We start from the raw sequence: 18,950 nt of genomic DNA, 5'->3' as shown, positions 1-18,950 counted from the left end.
CTCGCTCCCCACACTCTTAATCGTCCCCCTTGACAAGCAACCATCTGGTTTCCTTTTAAAGACCCTCACCTTAAGAACCAGAGTATAATTCAGCAGTTGTGGGGGTGAGGGGTGGGGGGGTGAGGGGGGAGGGGGGGGTGAGGGGGGGGTGGGGTGGGGGTGGGGGGGGGTGAGGGTGGGGGGGGGTGAGGTGGGGGTGGGGTGGGGGGGAGTGGTAGGGGTGGGGGGGGGTGGTGGGGGTGGGGGGAGGTGGGGGGAGGTGGGGGGGGGAGGGGTGGGGGAGATGCTGTTGCCCAGCAACACGTCACCTGTCTGCCTCTCTGCAAAATAGTAAGACACAATAGCAAAATGGCAACTTTGCCTCCCCCCCCCCCCCCCCAAAGTAAACCAGGTTTGTTCAAAGTCCCGCACACTGGCAGTCGAGCTGTTTTGCGTATCTGAATTTTATTTCTTTTTTTCATTTCAAAGCAGCCAGAGCCTTCAAACCTCCTCTGTCCTGAGTGATGTTTCTCCGCCTGTCTCTGATTCCCTCCATCACACACTACTCCTCTTTGTTGTATTTAATTCCCAGCGAAAGGATTTGTTTCTTTATAGCTCATAATCCGTGATGAAGTGAAGTCAATTCTGAGCCTGGCTTCCGATTGATGTACGTCGGATCCCAGGATCCCAGTGTCTGGGAACAGGATCAGCTGCGATTGTAACTCATGGTCTATTGTTAAAGTCCAGGCTCATGTATAAATGATGGAAAGCTTGGGTGAGGAAGCTGAGAAGGTTGGTCAGTGAATCCCCAGCAAGGGGACCTGGTGCCTTCAAGACAGGAGGGGAGGGGAGAATATCGGAGGGGATTTTCAAACAACAGAAACTTGCATTTATATAGCGCCTTTCACGTAGTAAAACCTCCCAAGGCGCTTCACAGGAGCGATTATCAAACTAAATTTGACACGTAAGGAGATATGAGGACAGGTGACCAAAAGCTTGGTCAAAGAGGTAGGTTTTAAGGAGCGTCTTAAAGAAGGAGAGAGAGGTTTAGGGAGGGAATTCCAGAACTTAGGACCGAGGCAGCTGAAGGCACGGCCGCCAATGGTGGAGCGACGGTTTAAGGAAGGAATTTCCCCCCAACAAATCATTGAATAGAATGAATCTTAAACAAGAGCGAGGTCCTGTTTTTATTTAAAGTATAGCAATGGCATAAAACTCGAAGGCAATTTTTTTGTGTTCTCTCTCTCTCTCCCTACACCCGTTTGTTAGAATCAGAGGATTGTAAAGTCTGTGAGCTCTAATGAGTGCAGAGAAAAAAAAATTAAATCTGATTGAATTAACTGAAAGCCTCTCCTCTGAGCCGTGAGAGTCTCTGTCCGAGCTTTGAGTTTCCCATACTTCCTTTCTCGGGGCCAGGCCTTAGAAGCTGTCTGTCTGGTGAAGCAACTCAGGCCCACGCTTGACCACAAGATAGGACAACAGTGGGCAGCTGGGATAATCGAGGAGACTCGCAGAGAGGTGTGGAAAACGCTGGGAGAGCACAGCAGGTCAATCAGCACCTGAAGGCGAAAAGGCAGACCCGTCGTCTCAGGAGTTGCCTCTTCCAGAATCTTCTAGTTTCAGATTTCCAGCCGCACTTTTTTTCCTTTTTATTTATATCTCTTTCAGGAAGGGGCTGATCGCCTTTAGTTGGACTGTTGAGTATCAGCAACAGCCCACCTCCTCCAACCCACCCCTCCACCTCCAGCCCACCCCTCCACCTCCAGCCCAGCCCTCCACCTCCAGCCCAGCCCAACCCAACCCACTCCTCCACCTCCAGCCCACTCCTCCACCTCCAGCCCACCCCTCCACCTCGAGCCCACTCCTCCTCCCTCCCTCCCTCCCTCCCACCCACTCCTCCCTCCCACCCCTTCTCCACCTTCCTCCTCCTCCTCCTCCTCCTCCCTCCTCCAATTCCCCGACCCTCTCTCCAACTTCCACCCCCTCCTCCTCCCTCACTCCCCTTCTCTTCCCTCACTCCCCCTCCTTTCTCCTACACTCCCCCCACCACCAGCCAAAGACAGGATTGTGGTACTGAGAGAAGCAGTTGTCAGCTCTGACCCTACATTGTGTTGGGAGAGGGACTGTGCTGGACTGAAATGGATGACCAGGTGCAGCGAGCAGCAGCTGAGAGCAGCTCTCAGATCAAGTTTTGTCGCGGGAACCTTCTCCACCACGTTCCAGCTGTTATACGGGAGGAAGTCAAACAGCTGTTTCTGCTGGCTGGCCCGCTGGTAAGTGAAATAATTTAAAATCAGATGCCTGCCCTCGCCTGTGTCCCGGGTCGTTGCTGTGACTGACAAAAGAAAGACCTGCATTTATGTTGCATCCCTCAGCAATGTCTTCGGGTTTCTCGTACGATGAATGACTTTGAAGAGCAGTGACTGTCGTTACGTGAGCAAATTCTGACTAATATAATGGCAATTTTTAAAAAAAGTTATTGACTAATCTGGTCATTATCCCATTGCTGATTGTGGGATCTTGCTGTGCACAAATCGGCTGCTGCGTTTCCCACATTAAAACAGTGACTACACTTCAGAAGCACTTAATTGGTTGTAAAGCGCTTTGGGACGTCCTGAGGTTGTGAAAGGCGCTATATAAATGCCAGTTCCTTCTTTCTTTCATCACCTGAAACTTTTTGAGAGTGAGACAAGACAGCAATCTATCCCGCGGGGTATTGTCCTCCACCAGAGTCCTGCTTCGAACAACACTGGTTCTTTGCCTGTCCTGTTTTTGTAAACTATTTTTCTTCCTCCTCGTTTACAAGAACAATTTGCATTTATATAACACCTTCAACGTAGCCAAACATTCCAAGATGCTTAACAGGAGCGTAGTCAGACAAAAGTTGACGCCAAGCCAAAGAAGGAGACACCGGCCCCAGAACTCGCTGGAGTGGGGCTTCTCGTGACGCGCGCCGTTAGTTAAAAAATTTTTGTTGCCCCCATTAGCTCGAAAAAGTTTTGCGCCGTAACTTGCTAGAAGTGCGGGCTGGTAACGGCGAGGGCAACAGGGCAGCTGGGACCTTAGTGAACGGTGGGACCAACAGCCTGTCGTCTTCACTAATGAGATTTGAGAAAGAAACGGAGGAATGACGGAGAAGGAGGGTGAATGAGGTACAGAAAGAGAAACAAAGAGGGAAAGAAAGATTGGATGAAGAGAGAGAGAGAAAAAAAAGTCAGAAAGGAAAAGTAAGAAAAAGATTTTAAAAAGTTAAATTTAAAATTTTAAGAATCTGTAACAATTTACTACCTGCAGGAATGAGATTCCACAGTTTCAGTTGTTTCCTTTCTGGGCTGGAGAGGTCGAGTGGCATTGCAGGAACATAAGTCTCATTTAAAAAGGTCCTTACGCTGTTGAATACCAGCCCTAACTTTCCATGGCGAGTTTAATGGGCAATTGATGCGTAAATACAGCAACTTCGTGAAACTCACGGGGAGGTTGAGAGCGAGATGCCGTCTTCGCGAGGCTAACGGCGGAGCGGTGCAGATCGTCCAACAACTTGTGGCGATTCGCAATTCACGGGGTATCTCTCCCACACCACAAGTTGCAGGACGATATCCACACTAATAACGGCGAGCACCATTAAAACTCGCCGTTATTTTGGCAGCAAATTCTGTCCCATTAGGGAAGGGGACCAAAAGCTTGGTCAAAGAAGAGGTTTTAAGAGGGGGTCTAACAAGAGGAGAGAGAGGTGGAGAGATTTAGGGAGGGAACTCCAGAGTCGGGGCCTGGATAACCGAAGGCACGGCCGCCAATGGTGGAGCGAAGGAAATGGAGGACGGACAAGAGGCCTGAGTTGGAGGAGCGCAGAGTTCTCGGAGGGTTTGTAGGGGCTGGAGGATGTTACAGAGATAGGGAGGGGTGAGGCCATGGAGGGATTTGAACATGAGGATGAGAATTTTAAAATCGAGGCGTTGGGAAAGCGGGAGTCGATGGAAGTCAACAAGCAGCGGGGCTGAAGGCTGAACGGGACTTGGTGCGAGTTAGGATACAGGCGGCAGAGTTTTGGATGAGCTCAAGTTTATGGTTTAAGTCCCATCCCAGCCCTCCTTCACCCCACCCTCATGCCATGTGTCCAATGAATTAGGCAGACAAGTAAGCTGCTCGCAGGCCTCTTCTGGTGGCCGGTGCTGCTCCTCAGTTGGTTGCTATGGAAAGGTCACATTGTCCTCCAATTCTGCTTTCTCCCCCTTGCCTCTCTCCCTGGGGTGTGCGCAAATTGGCTGCCAGGTTTCTTACATTACAACAGTGACTACACTTCAAAAGTATTTCATTGGCTGTAAAGCGCTTTGGGATGTCCTGAGGTTGTAAAAGGCGTTTTGTAAATCCACCTTCTTCCTTTCTTTTGACCTGCCTCGTGCTGCTCAGTAACTTCGCCAGGAATCCTGCACAGGTTGGGCGATTAGTGTGGGGACTACTTCAGAATTTGTGGCATTTTCCCCCCTCCCCCAATGGGGGAGAGTGACGGTTCGACGAGTGGGGGGAGAGTGACGGTTCGACGAGTGGGGGGAGAGTGACGGTTCGACGAGTGGGGGGAGAGTGACGGTTCGACGAGTGGGGGGAGAGTGACGGTTCGACGAGTGGGGGGAGAGTGACGGTTCGACGAGTGGGGGGAGAGTGACGGTTCGACGAGTGGGGGGAGAGTGACGGTTCGACGAGTGGGGGGAGAGTGACGGTTCGACGAGTGGGGGGAGAGGGACGGTTCGACGAGTGGGGGGAGAGTGACGGTTCGACGAGTGGGGGGAGAGTGACGGTTCGACGAGTGGGGGGAGAGTGACGGTTCGACGAGTGGGGGGAGAGTGACGGTTCGACGAGTGGGGGGAGAGTGACGGTTCGACGAGTGGGGGGAGAGTGACGGTTCGACGAGTGGGGGGAGAGTGACGGTTCGACGAGTGGGGGGAGAGTGACGGTTCGACGAGTGGGGGGAGAGTGACGGTTCGACGAGTGGGGGGAGAGTGACGGTTCGACGAGTGGGGGGAGAGTGACGGTTCGACGAGTGGGGGGAGAGTGACGGTTCGACGAGTGGGGCGAATGAATGTACAGTGAATGGGGGGAGAGTGAGGGTCCGAGGAATGGGGGGAGAGTGAGGGTCCGAGGAATGGGGGGAGAGTGACAAATCAGGTAGTTTTTTGGAAGTGATGTTCTGATTGGTCTGTTGAATATAATAAACCCAATTGTCATTGATAATTTTGTATAATATTTTTAGATTATAAATATGTGAATTGTGGAGTAAAAAATGAAGCAGAATGTACTGGTTTTCCATGTTAAAATGATTCTGTGCAAAGCCCCCTCCTCCCTGAAATACACGTTCCAGTGCCTGTGGCAGGGGCTCCACAGCATTTTTCGAGTCTGTCCAATTATACGTTTGCTGCCTGTAGCTCTGGCAGTGAAGCAAAAATCTTGGAATAGTTTGAGAGACAATTGGATATGGGAATGGTCAACTGTAGGGTTTTTATTTTGACGGGTGAGCTAACTTGGGCCGAGAGGCCTCCGTCTTTTGCCGTCTGTCTTGTGAGCTTCCAACTCATCTTAATGTAACTTCTTCGCCAGATTCTGTCACAGATGATGATCTACTCCCTTAATTTTATCAGCTCTGCATTCAGTGGGCACCTCGGCAAATCCGAACTGGGTGCAGTGTCACTCGCTACATCGGTAGGTACCAGCCATACTCGAGTCAATTTTGACCCTTGGAGGGGAATAGAAGGAATTCTTGTTTTCTCAGAAATTCTGCATTCCTATAAAAACCTGTTTATTTAGAGATTGGATGATAGACCCTGACTTTTCACCTCAGTGTCCTGGGTTCAAGTGCAATGGGTTTGATGTTGACCTTTCACCTCTCAGAGGGATCTGGGTTCATGGTGCAGTGGGTTCGATGCTGACCTTTCACCTCTTGGGGGGGACCTGGGTTCGACACTGACCTTTCAACTCTCGGAGGGACATGGGTTCGACACTGACCTTTTGCCAATGGAGGGGACTTAGTCTCAATTCTTTTCCTTTTGGGTAATTGGGTATCTGACACATACAGAACCCCATCCCCATGCCTAAGAATCTCCAAAACAAAATACTAAGAAGCCGGCATAAGTGTGCTTCCTATTGGCCTGATGTGGAACGCATCCTCACAGGGACACGTCCTAAGTGACACAAAAAGTTCAATGACCTGACGGGGGCAGGCACTGACCATTCTGAGATGCTGCAGAGACGCTCCCCGAGGTGGACGAGGAGACTCTTTGACTATCTTTAATGCTGTGGGGTTTTTTTTTTCCTTCTCTCCTGTCCCAACCTTTCCAAAATGGCGGCTAAGGTGATCAGCGTGGCGGGAGTTGCAGTGGGAACTGGCCTGTCCATGGCGTGTGACACTCTGATATCTCAGGTAGGTGTTACACCTCGGTCACTGGGAGTACCTTTTTTAAAACCAGCCTCAATGGGACACACTTGATCAAAGGTGAAAAGATGCTCCTTACTCACAAGGCCGGTACCAAAGCTTATTCTTTTCATTCTCGGGATATGGGTCGAGAAGGGTTCCAATAGAACAGGTTGTTTACACAGAGGGCGGTCAACAGCTGGACCGAATTGCCAGGAAGGGTAATGAAGGCCTGGACACTGGAGTCCATTTAAGAAATGGCCCAGTACAGTGAGTCAAGGGGGAAAGAGCAGAGCTGCCGTCCTGAAAGGTTGAGACCCAGCAGGCCTAAGGGCCCACTGCATCCAATCCGACCTGTGAACTCTAACCCCGCTCTCTTGCTGCAGTGAGGGGATGGCACTAACAAGGTCACATGACATTGGAGCCCAATCCCTAGTGATCTGAAGATGTCGGATTTTCATTTGCAATAAAACAATCGGGCAGTTATTGTTTGGTGGCGTCAGCCATTTTTGTTTGTACTCCCTAAACTTTCTTCTATATTTTTTTGAAGTTATCTTCTCCTGCTTTCTGTTTAAGTTCTTCCCCTTCACCGGGTAAATGCTCTCATGTGCGAGGAAGTGGGCAAGTGCCCTGCTCCCAGGCCTCTGCCAGTGTTGTGTTGTTACTGGCTGGCAGGAGGCGTATGCAAAGGGTCTGAATTTCTTTGCTCTCGCTGTGAGGAAGCCCATCACCTCTTTGTCTCCTCCCTCCGATCACTTGGCTGGGATCAAGTGTAATAAATAATATACAGCACCTAAACACGTCAAGGAGCTTCATGTGATAATTATTTGTGAAGTGCGGTGACTGTTGCGTATTACATAGAATTTACAGCCCAGAAACAGGCCATTCGGCCCAACTGGTCCATGCCGGTGTATGCAGACGTGGCCGCCATTCCCCACCAGCATTGAGCTGAACAACCTGTCCATCTGTTTTTTTTTCGGTGCTGTGGGTTCGGGAAGGAATGTTGGCCAAGACACACACAAACATAGAAAATAGGAGCAGGAGTAGGCCATTCGGCCCTTCGAGCCTGCTCCGCCATTCATTATGATCATGGCTGATCCTGTATCTCAATACCATATTCCCGCTCTCTCCCCATACCCCTTGATGCCTTGACACCAGGAGAATGGGAAGCATCTCCGACAGTGCAGCACTCCCTCAGTACCGCATCGAAGTGTCAGCGTGGATTACATGCTCGGGTCCCTCCAATTCTGGCCTCTTGGGCATCCCCAATTTTCATCACTCCACCATCGGCAGCTGTGCCTTTAGCTTCCCAGGCCCTAAGCTCTGGAATTCCCTCCCTAAACCTCTCCACTTTTCTCTCCTCCTTTAAGACGCTCCTTAAAACCTACCTCTTTGACCAAGCTTTTGGTCACCTGTCCTAATATCTCCTTATGTGGCTCGGTGTCAAATTTTGTTTGATAATCGCTCCTGTGAAGCACCTTGGGATGTTTTACCATGTTAAAGGCGCTATACAAATGCAGGTTGCTGTTGAACCCACGACCTTGTGACTCCGAGGGGAGAGTGCTACCAACTGAGCCAAGCTGACACCCGTGGGGACCTACAAAATCTCGTCTGCGGAACGGAACAGGCCAGGTGGAAACATGGATGGACGTTGTGAAATCTTGGTCGAGTCTTTGAATTGAATGGTCTGCGGAAGGGCAGGGCAGGGCAGGGCACAATGGGCCGAATGGCCTTTTCCTCACTTAATTACTTTCTGACTTTGCCACTGAACTGCACGATTCATTCTCATTTCAGACTTACGGCAGCAGAAACCTGAAGCGTATCGGAGTAATTCTCCAAAGGGGGATCCTTATTCTCATGATCTTCTGCTTTCCTTGCTGGGCCCTCTTCATTAACACGGAAAAAATCTTGCTGGGCGCCAAACAGGACCCGGAGGTGGCCAGGTCAGATGTGTTCCACACTCTGTAACCTAAGTGCGTAATAGAGACAGTTTCAGCTTTTTTAAAAAAAATGTTGCTTGCTTCAGTCTGGGTCACCTGGGAGAAAAGCATTCTAGATGTTTGGATGATGTCCTCCATAGCCTGCGGGTAGTTAATGCGTTGAAAGGAAAGAAAGGACTTGCATTTTATATATAGCGCCTTTCACAACCTCATGACGTCCCAAAGTGCTGATTAAATTTGATTGTGCGGCGGCCAAACTCCGCTTAATTTTCCTGGTTCCTTCCGCTGCCCACCCAGCGCTCTTTTTGAAGGGGCCCGTTGGGAGGCCACCAACGGAAAGGTAGGCTTTTATTCTTTTTAATGCGGAGCCAGGAGGAGCAGGATTGGGCCTGCGGGCCGCTGCTGGCCCACGCTCTCGCCCCCACTCAGGCCCAAATTGGCCCAGCGAGACGAGTAAACGGCGAGCTGCCTCAGGAGGCCCGCCAGGTGCCCACAGCTCGCCGGGAATCGTTTCAGATGAGACTCGAGGCCCAATTTTCGGAGGAACCTCGGGCTCCTGCGAGTTCGCCGACCGTTTCGGGCCCGAGAAAGGGGCCTGAACGAATTTCTCCTCCCGCTCTCGCTTTCATCTGTGGCATGTGGAGGCACCTCAGTGTCTCACACCGTGCACCCGATATACACTAAAACCTAACACACCGTGACAAAGAAGAAGTGTTTTGATGGGTCTTAGCTAAGAATTTAACAGGTCAAGAAAGAGCAGAGATTTAATTTTGCAATAAATCAATTGTTTGGAACTCTTGACTTTAAAGTCAAGTCACTCGCACCGTTATTTTTCACTCCAAGTGGCTTCGGGGAGGAAAATGGTGGAAATCCAGAAATTCGCGATCGCCATTGACTTGACTGGGAGGGTGCGGAGTTACAACGAGCAACGTTTTCACGGTTTTGGTGAGGGTACTGGCGGATCGGTGCTTAAGTCCCAGGAAATTATGGTGAGGCGTAAATAATGGCGTAACTCACTTACAATTTCCTGGGACCTTTACGCCGCAGATGCGCCATTACAACGGCGTAAGCCTCCAGCAAATTCCAGGACCCAAATATACGATTTTACAAACGCGTGTGTTGATATATAAACTTCTCTTCTAGGTTATGCCAGCTTTATGTGAAGATATTTATTCCCGCTCTTCCTGTGAGTATTAATTTCCCCCTCCTAGAGTTGTCGGGTTAAAGGTACATCCTAGTCGGGAATTATTTTGCTTGCAAGCTGCGTGAACTTGAACGGCAAGAGCTACTATATTGAACGCCCTTTACCCCAACTAACTCATAAGAGACCATAAGAGATAGGAGCAGGAGTGGGCCATTCGGCCCCTTGGGCCTGCTCTGCCATTTAATGAGATCATGGCTGATCTGATTTTTACCTCAACTCCACTTTCCCGCCCTTTCCCCATATCCTTTGACTCCATCGCTGATCAAAAATTTGTCTAACTCAGCCTTGAATGTATTCATTGACTCAGCCTCCGCAGCTTTTTGGAGTAAAGAATTCCAAAGATTCACGACCCTCTGGGAGAAGAAATTCCTCCTCATTTCCGTCTTAAACGGGCGACCCCTTATTCTGAGACTATGCCCCCTGGTTTTAGATTCCCCCATGAGGGGTAACATCCTCTCAGCATCTACCCTATCGAGTCCCCTCAGAATCTTGTATGTTTCAATAAGATCTCCTCTCATTCTTCTAAACTCTAATGAGTATAGACCCAACCTGTTCAATCTTTCCTCATAAGACAACCCTTCCATACCCGGAATCAACCTAGTGAACCTTCTCTGAACTGCCTCCAATGCAAGTATGTCCTTCCTTAAATAAGGGCACCAGAACTGTATGCAGTACTCCAGGTGTGGTCTCACCAGCACCCTGTAGAATCATAGAAGTTTACAACATGGAAACAGGCCCTTCGGCCCAACATGTCCATGTCGCCCAGTTTATACCACTAAGCTAGTCCCAATTGCCTGCACTTGGCCCATATCCCTCTATACCCATCTTACCCATGTAACTGTCCAAATGCTTTTTAAAAGACAAAATTGTACCCACCTCTACTACTGCCTCTGGCAGCTCGTTCCAGACACTCACCACTCTTTGAGTGAAAAAATTGCCCCTCTGGACCCTTTTGTATCTCTCCCCTCTCACCTTAAATCTATGCCCCCTCGTTATAGACTCCCCTACCCTTGGGAAAAGATTTTGACTATCTACCTTATCTATGCCCCTCATTATTTTATAGACTTCTATAAGATCACCCCTAAACCTGTACAGTTGTAGCATGACTTCCCTGCTTTTACACTCCATCCCCCTAGAAATAAAGGCCAATATTCCGTTTGCCTTCCAGATTACCTGCTGCACCTGTATGTTGACTTTTTGTGTTTCATGTACGAGGACACCCAGATCCCTCTGTACCGCAACCATTGAGTTGAGCTGCTGGGAGCATGGACGTGTTAAGCCCAGGAAAGCAGTGCAAAATATGAGAAATTTTGCTGATTTCTCTTCAGTAGAAGATTCGCAAACACTTTCCTCAGGAGATTTAAGTGAGTTTGACCGAGCCTGGGCGGTCAATGGCTTGATGGGCTGAATGGCCTTTCTCGTTCTCCAGCCAAAGCATTGGAAACCTTTATCCTGTAGTGCCATTTATTACCAGCAGATGGCAGGGAAGTACCATGCTATTTATTGTGTGATTTAAATGGATTTGTAGGAATGAAGGTTACTTGCTGTTAAATTTGTAAAGTATCTTATCATATCTCAGAACGTTCCAAAGGGCTTCACATTATATGAATTACAATGAAAAGCAGCCATTGTTGCTATGTAGGCAAATGTGGCAGCCATTTTCATAGAAGGAGGCCACTTGGCCCATCATGCCTGTGTCGGCTCTTTGAAAGAGCTATCCAATTAGTCCCACTCCCCCTGCTCTTTCCCCATAGCCCTGCAAATTTTTCCTTTTCAAGTTTTTATCCAATTCCCTTTTGAAAGCTACTATTGAATCTGCTTCCACCGCCCTTTCAGGCAGCGCATTCCAGATCGTAACAACTCGCTGAGTAAAAAAAGTTTCTCCTCATCTCCCGTCTGATTCTTTTGCCAACTATCTTTTGATCTGCGTCCTCTGGTTACCGATTTTGATCCCACAAACAGCAATGCGATGAATAATCAGTCAACCTGGTTTTAGCGATAAAGGTTGAGGGAGGAATGTTGGGCCAGGACACTGGTAGAACATCCAACTCGTCTTCAAAATAGTGCCGCTGGGTCTTTAATGTCCAGCTGAACGACCGGATGTGAGCTGGGTTTAGTATCTCATCTAGTACCTCCGACAGTGCAGCACTCCCTCGGGACTGCACTGAAGCGTCACTGGACTGCGTGGCCCCTAAGTCCTGGAGCGGAGCTCGAACCCTCGACCTTGTGGCTTTGAAGCAAGAGTGGTACCAGCTGAGCCAAGCTGACACGACATAGGGTTACATCGAGTCCACAGCACAGAGACAGTCCATTCGGCCCAACTGGCCCGTGCCAGCATTTTATGCTGCACCCAAGCCTCCTCCCACCCCTCTTCATCTCACCCTAATCAGCATATCCCTCTATCCCTTTCTCCCTCGTGTGCTTATCGAGCTTCCCCTTAAATGCATCTATGCTGTTCGCCTCGACTAGGGAGGGTGAGCTACTCCCACTGCCCCAATAGCGAGTTCAATTTCACCACGTTGTTCTCCCCTAATTAGTGAACCGTTAGTGGCGACGGAGGTTGTGGATGTTGGATTTATTCCCCGCTGTAGCTGTGCTTTAACCATCGTGTGCTTGCCGTTCCCACAGGCAGTTTTTCTGTATCAGCTCCAGATCCGGTACCTACAGAATCAGGTATTCCTACTCCCGCCGTGAGTAAAATAGATGCATGTTGTGGGTGGAAGTCATAGAATCATGGAATCTTACAGCACAGAAGGAGGCCATTCGGCCCATCGTACCTGTGCCGGCTCTTTGAAAGAGTTATCTAATTAGCCCCACTCCCCCTGTTCTTTCCCCATAGCCCTGCAAATTTTTCCCCTTCAAGTATTTATCCGATTCACTTTTGAAAGTTACTATTGAATCCGCTTCCACCGTCCTTTCAGGCAGAGCATTCCAGATCAGAACAACTCATTACATAAAAAAAAATTCTCCTCATCTCCCCTCAGGCTTTTTTGCCAATTACCTTAAATCTGTGTCCTCTGGTTACTGACCCATCCGCCAAATATTAACTTTTATTTCCAATTTTTGTACTTTTACGTGTGTTTTTTAAATATGAAGATTAAATGCTGATGAACTATTTGGGGAAACTAGTTTAGTGAAGTGGCTGAGCTCCGAGATCTCACTCTCTCTCTCTCACTCTCACTCACTCACTCTCTCACACTCACACTCATACTCTCTCTCTCACTCTCTCACACTCGTTCTTGTACACACAGACATCCTCTGTCTCTCACTCTCTCTCACACTCACTCACACTTTCACAGTTGGAGAGGGCGGTGGCGGTGGGAGGAGATGGCGGAGGGAGGGGTTGGGAGGGGGGGGGTGGCGGTAGCTGGGGGGGAGGGGTAGCAGTACACGGTCCCAATACTGACATCAAGTAGCTAGGCAGGCAAAGGAATGGAGACCTCTAGATGCATTGGGAAGAGAGTCAAACACTACAAGAGTCCGAGAGTCCAGGTAGTCACTGATGGTGTTCACGGTGCTCATTATAGTCTTCGGAACGCAGACGCCCTGTGTTTTTTGCCCCCCTCTACAGGGTATAATTATGCCGCAGGTTTTCACTGGATTGGTGGCTAACGTCCTCAGTGCGTTGATAAACTACAGCTTCCTGTTTGTGCTGAAACTGGGAGTAGCGTGAGTACTGGCTGCTTTTTAGACACAATCAATAAATAACAACAGACTTCCACTCCCAGTGTTGCTGTAAAGCGATGGTCCAGATCCCAAGATCGGTTTGGGCGGACGAGGTCCTTCTAATCCCATCCTTCCAGAATATTCTCCTTCCCGATTGTTTCGTAAGTGAGTCCAATGACCTAACTCCCTTCCCTGGTTCCAGCTGTTGTTCACCCTCTGTGTGAAGAGATGCCCACCTGATGTCTGTCCCAGCTTTTGCCTTTCACACCCTGAGCCTGGGGTTGCCAACTCTGGTTGGACGTATTCCTGGAGGTTTCATCACGTGACCACCCGCCTCCAACCGCCCCACCCCCACACCCCCCGCCATTGGTCGCCCGACACGCCCATCCTCGCGCCTTCCCACGGCCAATCGGAAAGCGAATAAGACCCTTCGTCACCCGATTGGACGAATCTTGACTGCCAATCGAACAGCCTTTTTCTTCCCCCCCCTCCCCCCCATCTCCAATATTTTTCTAACCGATGAATGAAAGCGTTCCAAGAAAATGAAAAAAAAAGACACAATTTATTTTCAATGTCCCTACGATTTTTCTCCTGGTTCGTTGCTGGCTGCAGCGTCCTGGAGATTAAACTTCAATTCCTGGAGACTCCAGGGCAACCCTGGAGAGGGTTGGCAACTCCAACTAGGCCCGGAACCAGCATTGCGGGCCTGGTTTCGGTCCGATCCTGCACAGGTTATGACGGGCGTCCGCCGGAACGGCATGGGATTTTGACCCCATTATTTTGCTCGAAATGATTCCGAGAAATAATTTCTTTTTGTCAGTCACTGAAAGCTGTTTTTGAAAAAAAAAAATAAAGGCCAGGAGCCACAGTTATGTTGTAAATCGCTGGGAGCAGCGGTCGACGACGCACAACTCGTGATTTGAAGCGTGCTCACGCTCCAGCTGACCTGTTCCCTTCTCCCCCCTCCTCCGCTGACACCCTCACGACCCTGGGACACGAACCCCGACACCCGCGCCCCCCCCTACGTGCTGATGCCCGCCCTCTGGATTGAGGCTGAAGGGCCAATGTTGGTGAGAAACGACCCCCGACTTCCCCCCCGCCCCCCCCCCCCCCCCCCCCGCTGCAGACGGGACAACGCCAGGAGAGAAGCCGTGCGCATCGCCAATGGCGACAGCAGCTTTAACGGCGGTGGCGGTCCGCGCGGGCGAACCTGGAGATCGCAGCGAACGCAAAAAAAAAAAACCCACCGCGTTGAAGAACCAAAGCGGAGGCAGTCGGCTGAAAACGTGCGCTGGCGCGGCGCGGGCGATCATGTGACCCTTATGGACGCGTTCTCTTGTTTCAGAGGTTGTGCCTGGGCCAACGTCATTTCGCAGTACTGTCAGGTCATTGTCCTCTTCGTGTACATTAGGTGGAGAAAACTATACCTCAACACCTGGGGAGGTAACGTGAGTCTTGTGTTTTTTTTTTGGAAAGCAAGAGTGAGGGTTGTAGGGCCGGAGGAGGTTACAGAGATAGGGAGGGGGGGGGACGCGAGGGGCCGCGGACGGATTTGAAAACGAGACGGAGAATTTTAAAATCGACCAGACCGGGCGCCAGTGTTAGGTCAGCGAGCACGGTGGGTGATGGGTGGACGGGACCTGGTGCGTGTGAGTAGAGTTTTTGGATGAGCTGGAGTTTACGGAGAGTGGAAGGTGGAAGGCCGGCCAGGAGAGCATTGGGATAGTCGAGTTTCGATCGTTTCAGCAGCAGGTCAAGTACGTGCTGTGTATTTTTTTTTTTTGGGTTACTGTTGCCTAATGCAGCTTTTTGGTTGTGTCCCTTTAGGGTGGACGACGGATTGTCTGCAGGAGTGGGGCCCTTTCTTGCAACTGGCCGTTCCCAGCATGTTAATGTTCTGTATTGAGTTGTGGGCTTACGAAATGGGATCATTCCTAGCAGGTAACTGATGACGGGCCGAATCCAGTGTGGAATTCCACTGGCCAGGCACGGATCATGGGAAAAAGAGAATCGCGGGTGCCCGTTTCTTGTCTGTGTTTGATGCACAGCTCCCGAGGCTGAGTTGCGACGTACGTTTTAATGACAGATGTGTTTTTTCTTCTTTTTTTTGTTCCCCTCACAGGGCTAATTAGTCAAGTTGAACTTGGGGCTCAGTCTATTATTTTCCAGGTGTTGACAGTTCTGTACATGGTAAGATTCTCCCTAAAGATTCTCCCACTCTCCATCCACACATGAACCCTCCCTGCCCTACAAACGCACCCATCCCCTCCCACACACATACCGCCCCACACCTGCACCCACATTCCAGCACACCCGCATATACGCCCAGGTACACACATACGCCCCATATACACAGACACTCGTCCCCGCCACGCCCTTGCGTGGTTCAGAGAAAGAATTGTTAATCGACAAAATGTTATTGCAGCAATGAAATTTCAATTCTGTAACCATGGGTAACAAACTCGGAACATAGGAACAGGAGGAGGCCATTCAGCCCCTCGAGCCTGTTTCGCCATTTAATTAGATCTTTGCTGATCTAGAATCTTAATTCCATCTACCCGCCTTGGTTCCATAACCCTTGATACCTGATCAAACACACCGTCTGGTCCGTGAAGCCACAGTCATAATACAACGACGCATCATCATGTACTCTTGTGTTCCCTCTCGCTTGGAGTCAGGTAATCTCCTGGGAGAGGCAAAACAAATCAGATTAAAAAAAATAACCCGAGGCCAATTCGGAGGTGGGGTGGTGGTGGTGGGGGGTGGAATCTGTGAAATTCCTCTCCGACCCCCAAAAAGCGATGAAAACAAGCTCCTGGAGCTCACAGTGACCATGAGGAACGTACCCAACATCCCCACCTACCTTCCGTACACAGGGATATTAGCCACAGCCAGGAGCATAGGAACAGGAGTAGGCCATTCAGCCCCTCGAGCCTGTTCCGCCATTCAGTGGCTGATCTGTATCCTAACTCCATCCAGCCGCCTTGGCTCCATATCCCTTAATACCCTCGGCTAGCAAAAAATTCTATCGATCTCAGATTTAAAATTATTAATTGAGCTAGCAGCTTCTTTTAGTGGGAGAGAGTCCCACACTTCTACCACCCTTTGTGTGAAGAAGTGTTTCTCTCCTGAATGGCCTGGCTCTGATTTTAAGGTTATGTCTCCTTTGTCCTAGACACCCCCCACCAGCGGAAAAGGTTTCTCTCTATCAACTCTACCAATTCCTTTCAAAATCTTGAAAACCTCAATCAAATCACCCCCTAACTTTCTATATTCCAGGGAATTCAACCCTAGTTTACATAATCTCTCCTTATAATCTAACCATTGGAGCCCTGGTAACATTCTGGTGAATCTGCTCTGCACTCATTCCTAGGCCAATATATCCTCTCTAAGGTGCGGTGCCCAGAACTGTACTCAGTTTGTCCTGAATGAGTAAAATTTAAAATGAGTTTTTATTCAGAATGATTATTTTTTTGTATCTGACCATTACATTTTAGTGATCTGTGTACATGGACCCCTAAATCTCTTTGGACCTCCGCTGGAATTCATCCAGCTGGAATGAATCTGCACTCTTCGCACAAAGCAGGTTGTTCCAATTGTCGACAACCCTCTGTGAAAGGAAACCCCTCCCGACATCTAATCTAATCCTGCGCGAGGCCTCGTCACGTTTGAAGTGACCGACACTTGCCCCACACGGATAGGCTTTTTAACCATCCAGTGAGGAGGGAATGGGATCCCTCTGTTCCGTATCTCCCCGCGGTGGATTATTGAAAGACGCAGAGCTCCTGCCCCGCACGCAGTTTCGCCTTTTTAAAAAAATGAGTGTTTGCCCATTTCTAGACTCATGTCGGGATAGGAGTGGCAGCCGGGGTACGTGTGGGCATAGCCCTCGGGGGAGGGGATCCACATCAAGCAAAGGTCTCTGCAGTAACGGCTATAGTTTGTACTGGTGAGTGGTAATGTGGGTTTGTACTTTATCTGTCTCCTGCACGGTGGTTTTCTCTGCACTGTGTGTGTGTGTGTGTCTATATGTGTGTGTGTGTGTGTCTATATGTGTATGAGTGTGTCTATATGTGTATGTGTGTGTCTATATGTGTATGAGTGTGTATCTATATGTGTATGAGTGTGTCTATATGTGTATGTGTGTATCTATATGTGTATGAGTGTGTATCTATATGTGTATGAGTGTGTCTATATGTGTATGTGTGTGTCTATATGTGTATGAGTGTGTATCTATATGTGTATGAGTGTGTATCTATATGTGTATGAGTGTGTATCTATATGTGTATGTGTGTGTCTATATGTGTATGAGTGTGTATCTATATGTGTATGAGTGTGTATCTATATGTGTATGTGTGTGTCTATATGTGTATGTGTGTGTCTATATGTGTATGAGTGTGTATCTATATGTGTATGAGTGTGTATCTATATGTGTATGTGTGTGTCTATATGTGTATGTGTGTGTCTATATGTGTATGTGTGTGTCTATATGTGTATGAGTGTGTATCTATATGTGTATGAGTGTGTATCTATATGTGTATGAGTGTGTATCTATATGTGTATGAGTGTGTATCTATATGTGTATGAGTGTGTATCTATATGTGTATGTGTGTGTCTATATGTGTATGTGTGTATATGTATCTATCCATAACTGTGTCTGACATTATGGCTTTCTCTATGTCTCTGCTTGTCTGTCTTATCTGTATTTACATATTTCTGTCTGTTGCTGTGGCTTTTCCTGTGTGTATCTATCCTTTTGTCCATCTATGTACTATCTGTGTCTATCACTCTGATTTTCTCTGTGCCTGTTTGTCTATCTTTATGTATGAATTTCTGTCCCTATCTCTCTCTTTCTCTGTCTCTCTTGTGTGTCTCTCTTTATCGCTCTCTCTATCTCTGTCACTCTGTGTGTGCTTTCTCTCTGTGTCGCTTTCTCTGTTTCGCTCTCTGTTTCACTCACTGTTTCTCTCTTCTGCCTCTCTCTCTCCCCTCTCCCTTTTCTCCCTCTCCCTTTTCTCCCTCTCCCTTTTCTCCCTCTCCCTTTTCTCCCTCTCCCTTTTCTCTCTGCTTCTGTGTCTCTATTTCTTTCTGTTTACTTTGCCTTGAATTCCCCTCTCCTCCTCTTAATTATTATTTACCTCCTTTTTGGGTTCCTTACCCTCCCCAATCCCCTTGTGGGTTATGCTACTGCTCTTCATGCCATTGTCTGACCATGAGACCTCCCATATTATGCGACTGCAGTCAGCCCCAACATCGGGGGCAGGAGTGCCAGGTTGAATGAGCCTGTGTTGCTGCCCCTGGAGGCAACAGTGTCAGGAGGGGGCAATTGTCCATACTACCTCTGGCGGTGCAGGCTGGCAGTAATCTGCCAGGCATTTTGGATTGGGCACGGCAGCTCTTTAAATGGTGAGCACCCCCTGTAGTAATGGGTCATATATTCTGTGCCAGTCACCGTGTATTAGTGATACCCTTTGCCCTGTGTGTGCTGATATATCTACTGTGTCTAGTTCTTGTATGTTTAAAGTGTTCTCTTATAACAGGGTGTGTGGCACTGATCCTCATTGCATTACTTCTGGTGCTCAAGGACGTAATAGCAAAAGTCTTCACCAGTGACAGGTTAGTTCACCTTGTTCAAGCTGCCCTGGGGGGAGGGAAGAGGGGAGGGGGGGGGAAGAGGGGAAGAGGGGGAGGGGAAGAGGGAGAGGGGAGGAGGCGGGGAGGGGAAGAGGGGAGGAGGCAGGGAGGGAAGAGGGGAGGGAGG

At 49.1% G+C, this 18,950-nt stretch overlaps 1 protein-coding gene across 1 annotated transcript in view; it reads left to right on the top strand.

Moving 5' to 3' along the window:
- Window positions 1-2,117: 2,117 nt before the first annotated feature.
- LOC137299230 (multidrug and toxin extrusion protein 1-like) overlaps window positions 2,118-18,950 on the top strand; it is a 28,331-nt gene continuing 11,498 nt past the window's right edge. Inside the window, exons 1-12 of the mRNA XM_067967893.1 lie at window positions 2,118-2,252; window positions 5,569-5,670; window positions 6,320-6,388; window positions 8,174-8,322; window positions 9,463-9,505; window positions 12,152-12,196; window positions 13,095-13,192; window positions 14,535-14,632; window positions 15,017-15,130; window positions 15,312-15,379; window positions 17,030-17,138; window positions 18,730-18,805. Coding sequence (XP_067823994.1) covers window positions 2,118-2,252; window positions 5,569-5,670; window positions 6,320-6,388; window positions 8,174-8,322; window positions 9,463-9,505; window positions 12,152-12,196; window positions 13,095-13,192; window positions 14,535-14,632; window positions 15,017-15,130; window positions 15,312-15,379; window positions 17,030-17,138; window positions 18,730-18,805 — 1,106 coding nt within the window. The remainder of the gene's footprint in view (window positions 2,253-5,568; window positions 5,671-6,319; window positions 6,389-8,173; window positions 8,323-9,462; window positions 9,506-12,151; window positions 12,197-13,094; window positions 13,193-14,534; window positions 14,633-15,016; window positions 15,131-15,311; window positions 15,380-17,029; window positions 17,139-18,729; window positions 18,806-18,950) is intronic.

Source organism: Heptranchias perlo, chromosome 28, assembly GCF_035084215.1.
Source record: "Heptranchias perlo isolate sHepPer1 chromosome 28, sHepPer1.hap1, whole genome shotgun sequence".
Lineage (NCBI taxonomy): Eukaryota > Metazoa > Chordata > Chondrichthyes > Hexanchiformes > Hexanchidae > Heptranchias > Heptranchias perlo.
The sequence above is the reverse complement of the archived record's forward strand: the minus strand, read 5'-3'. Positions and strand labels throughout refer to the sequence as shown.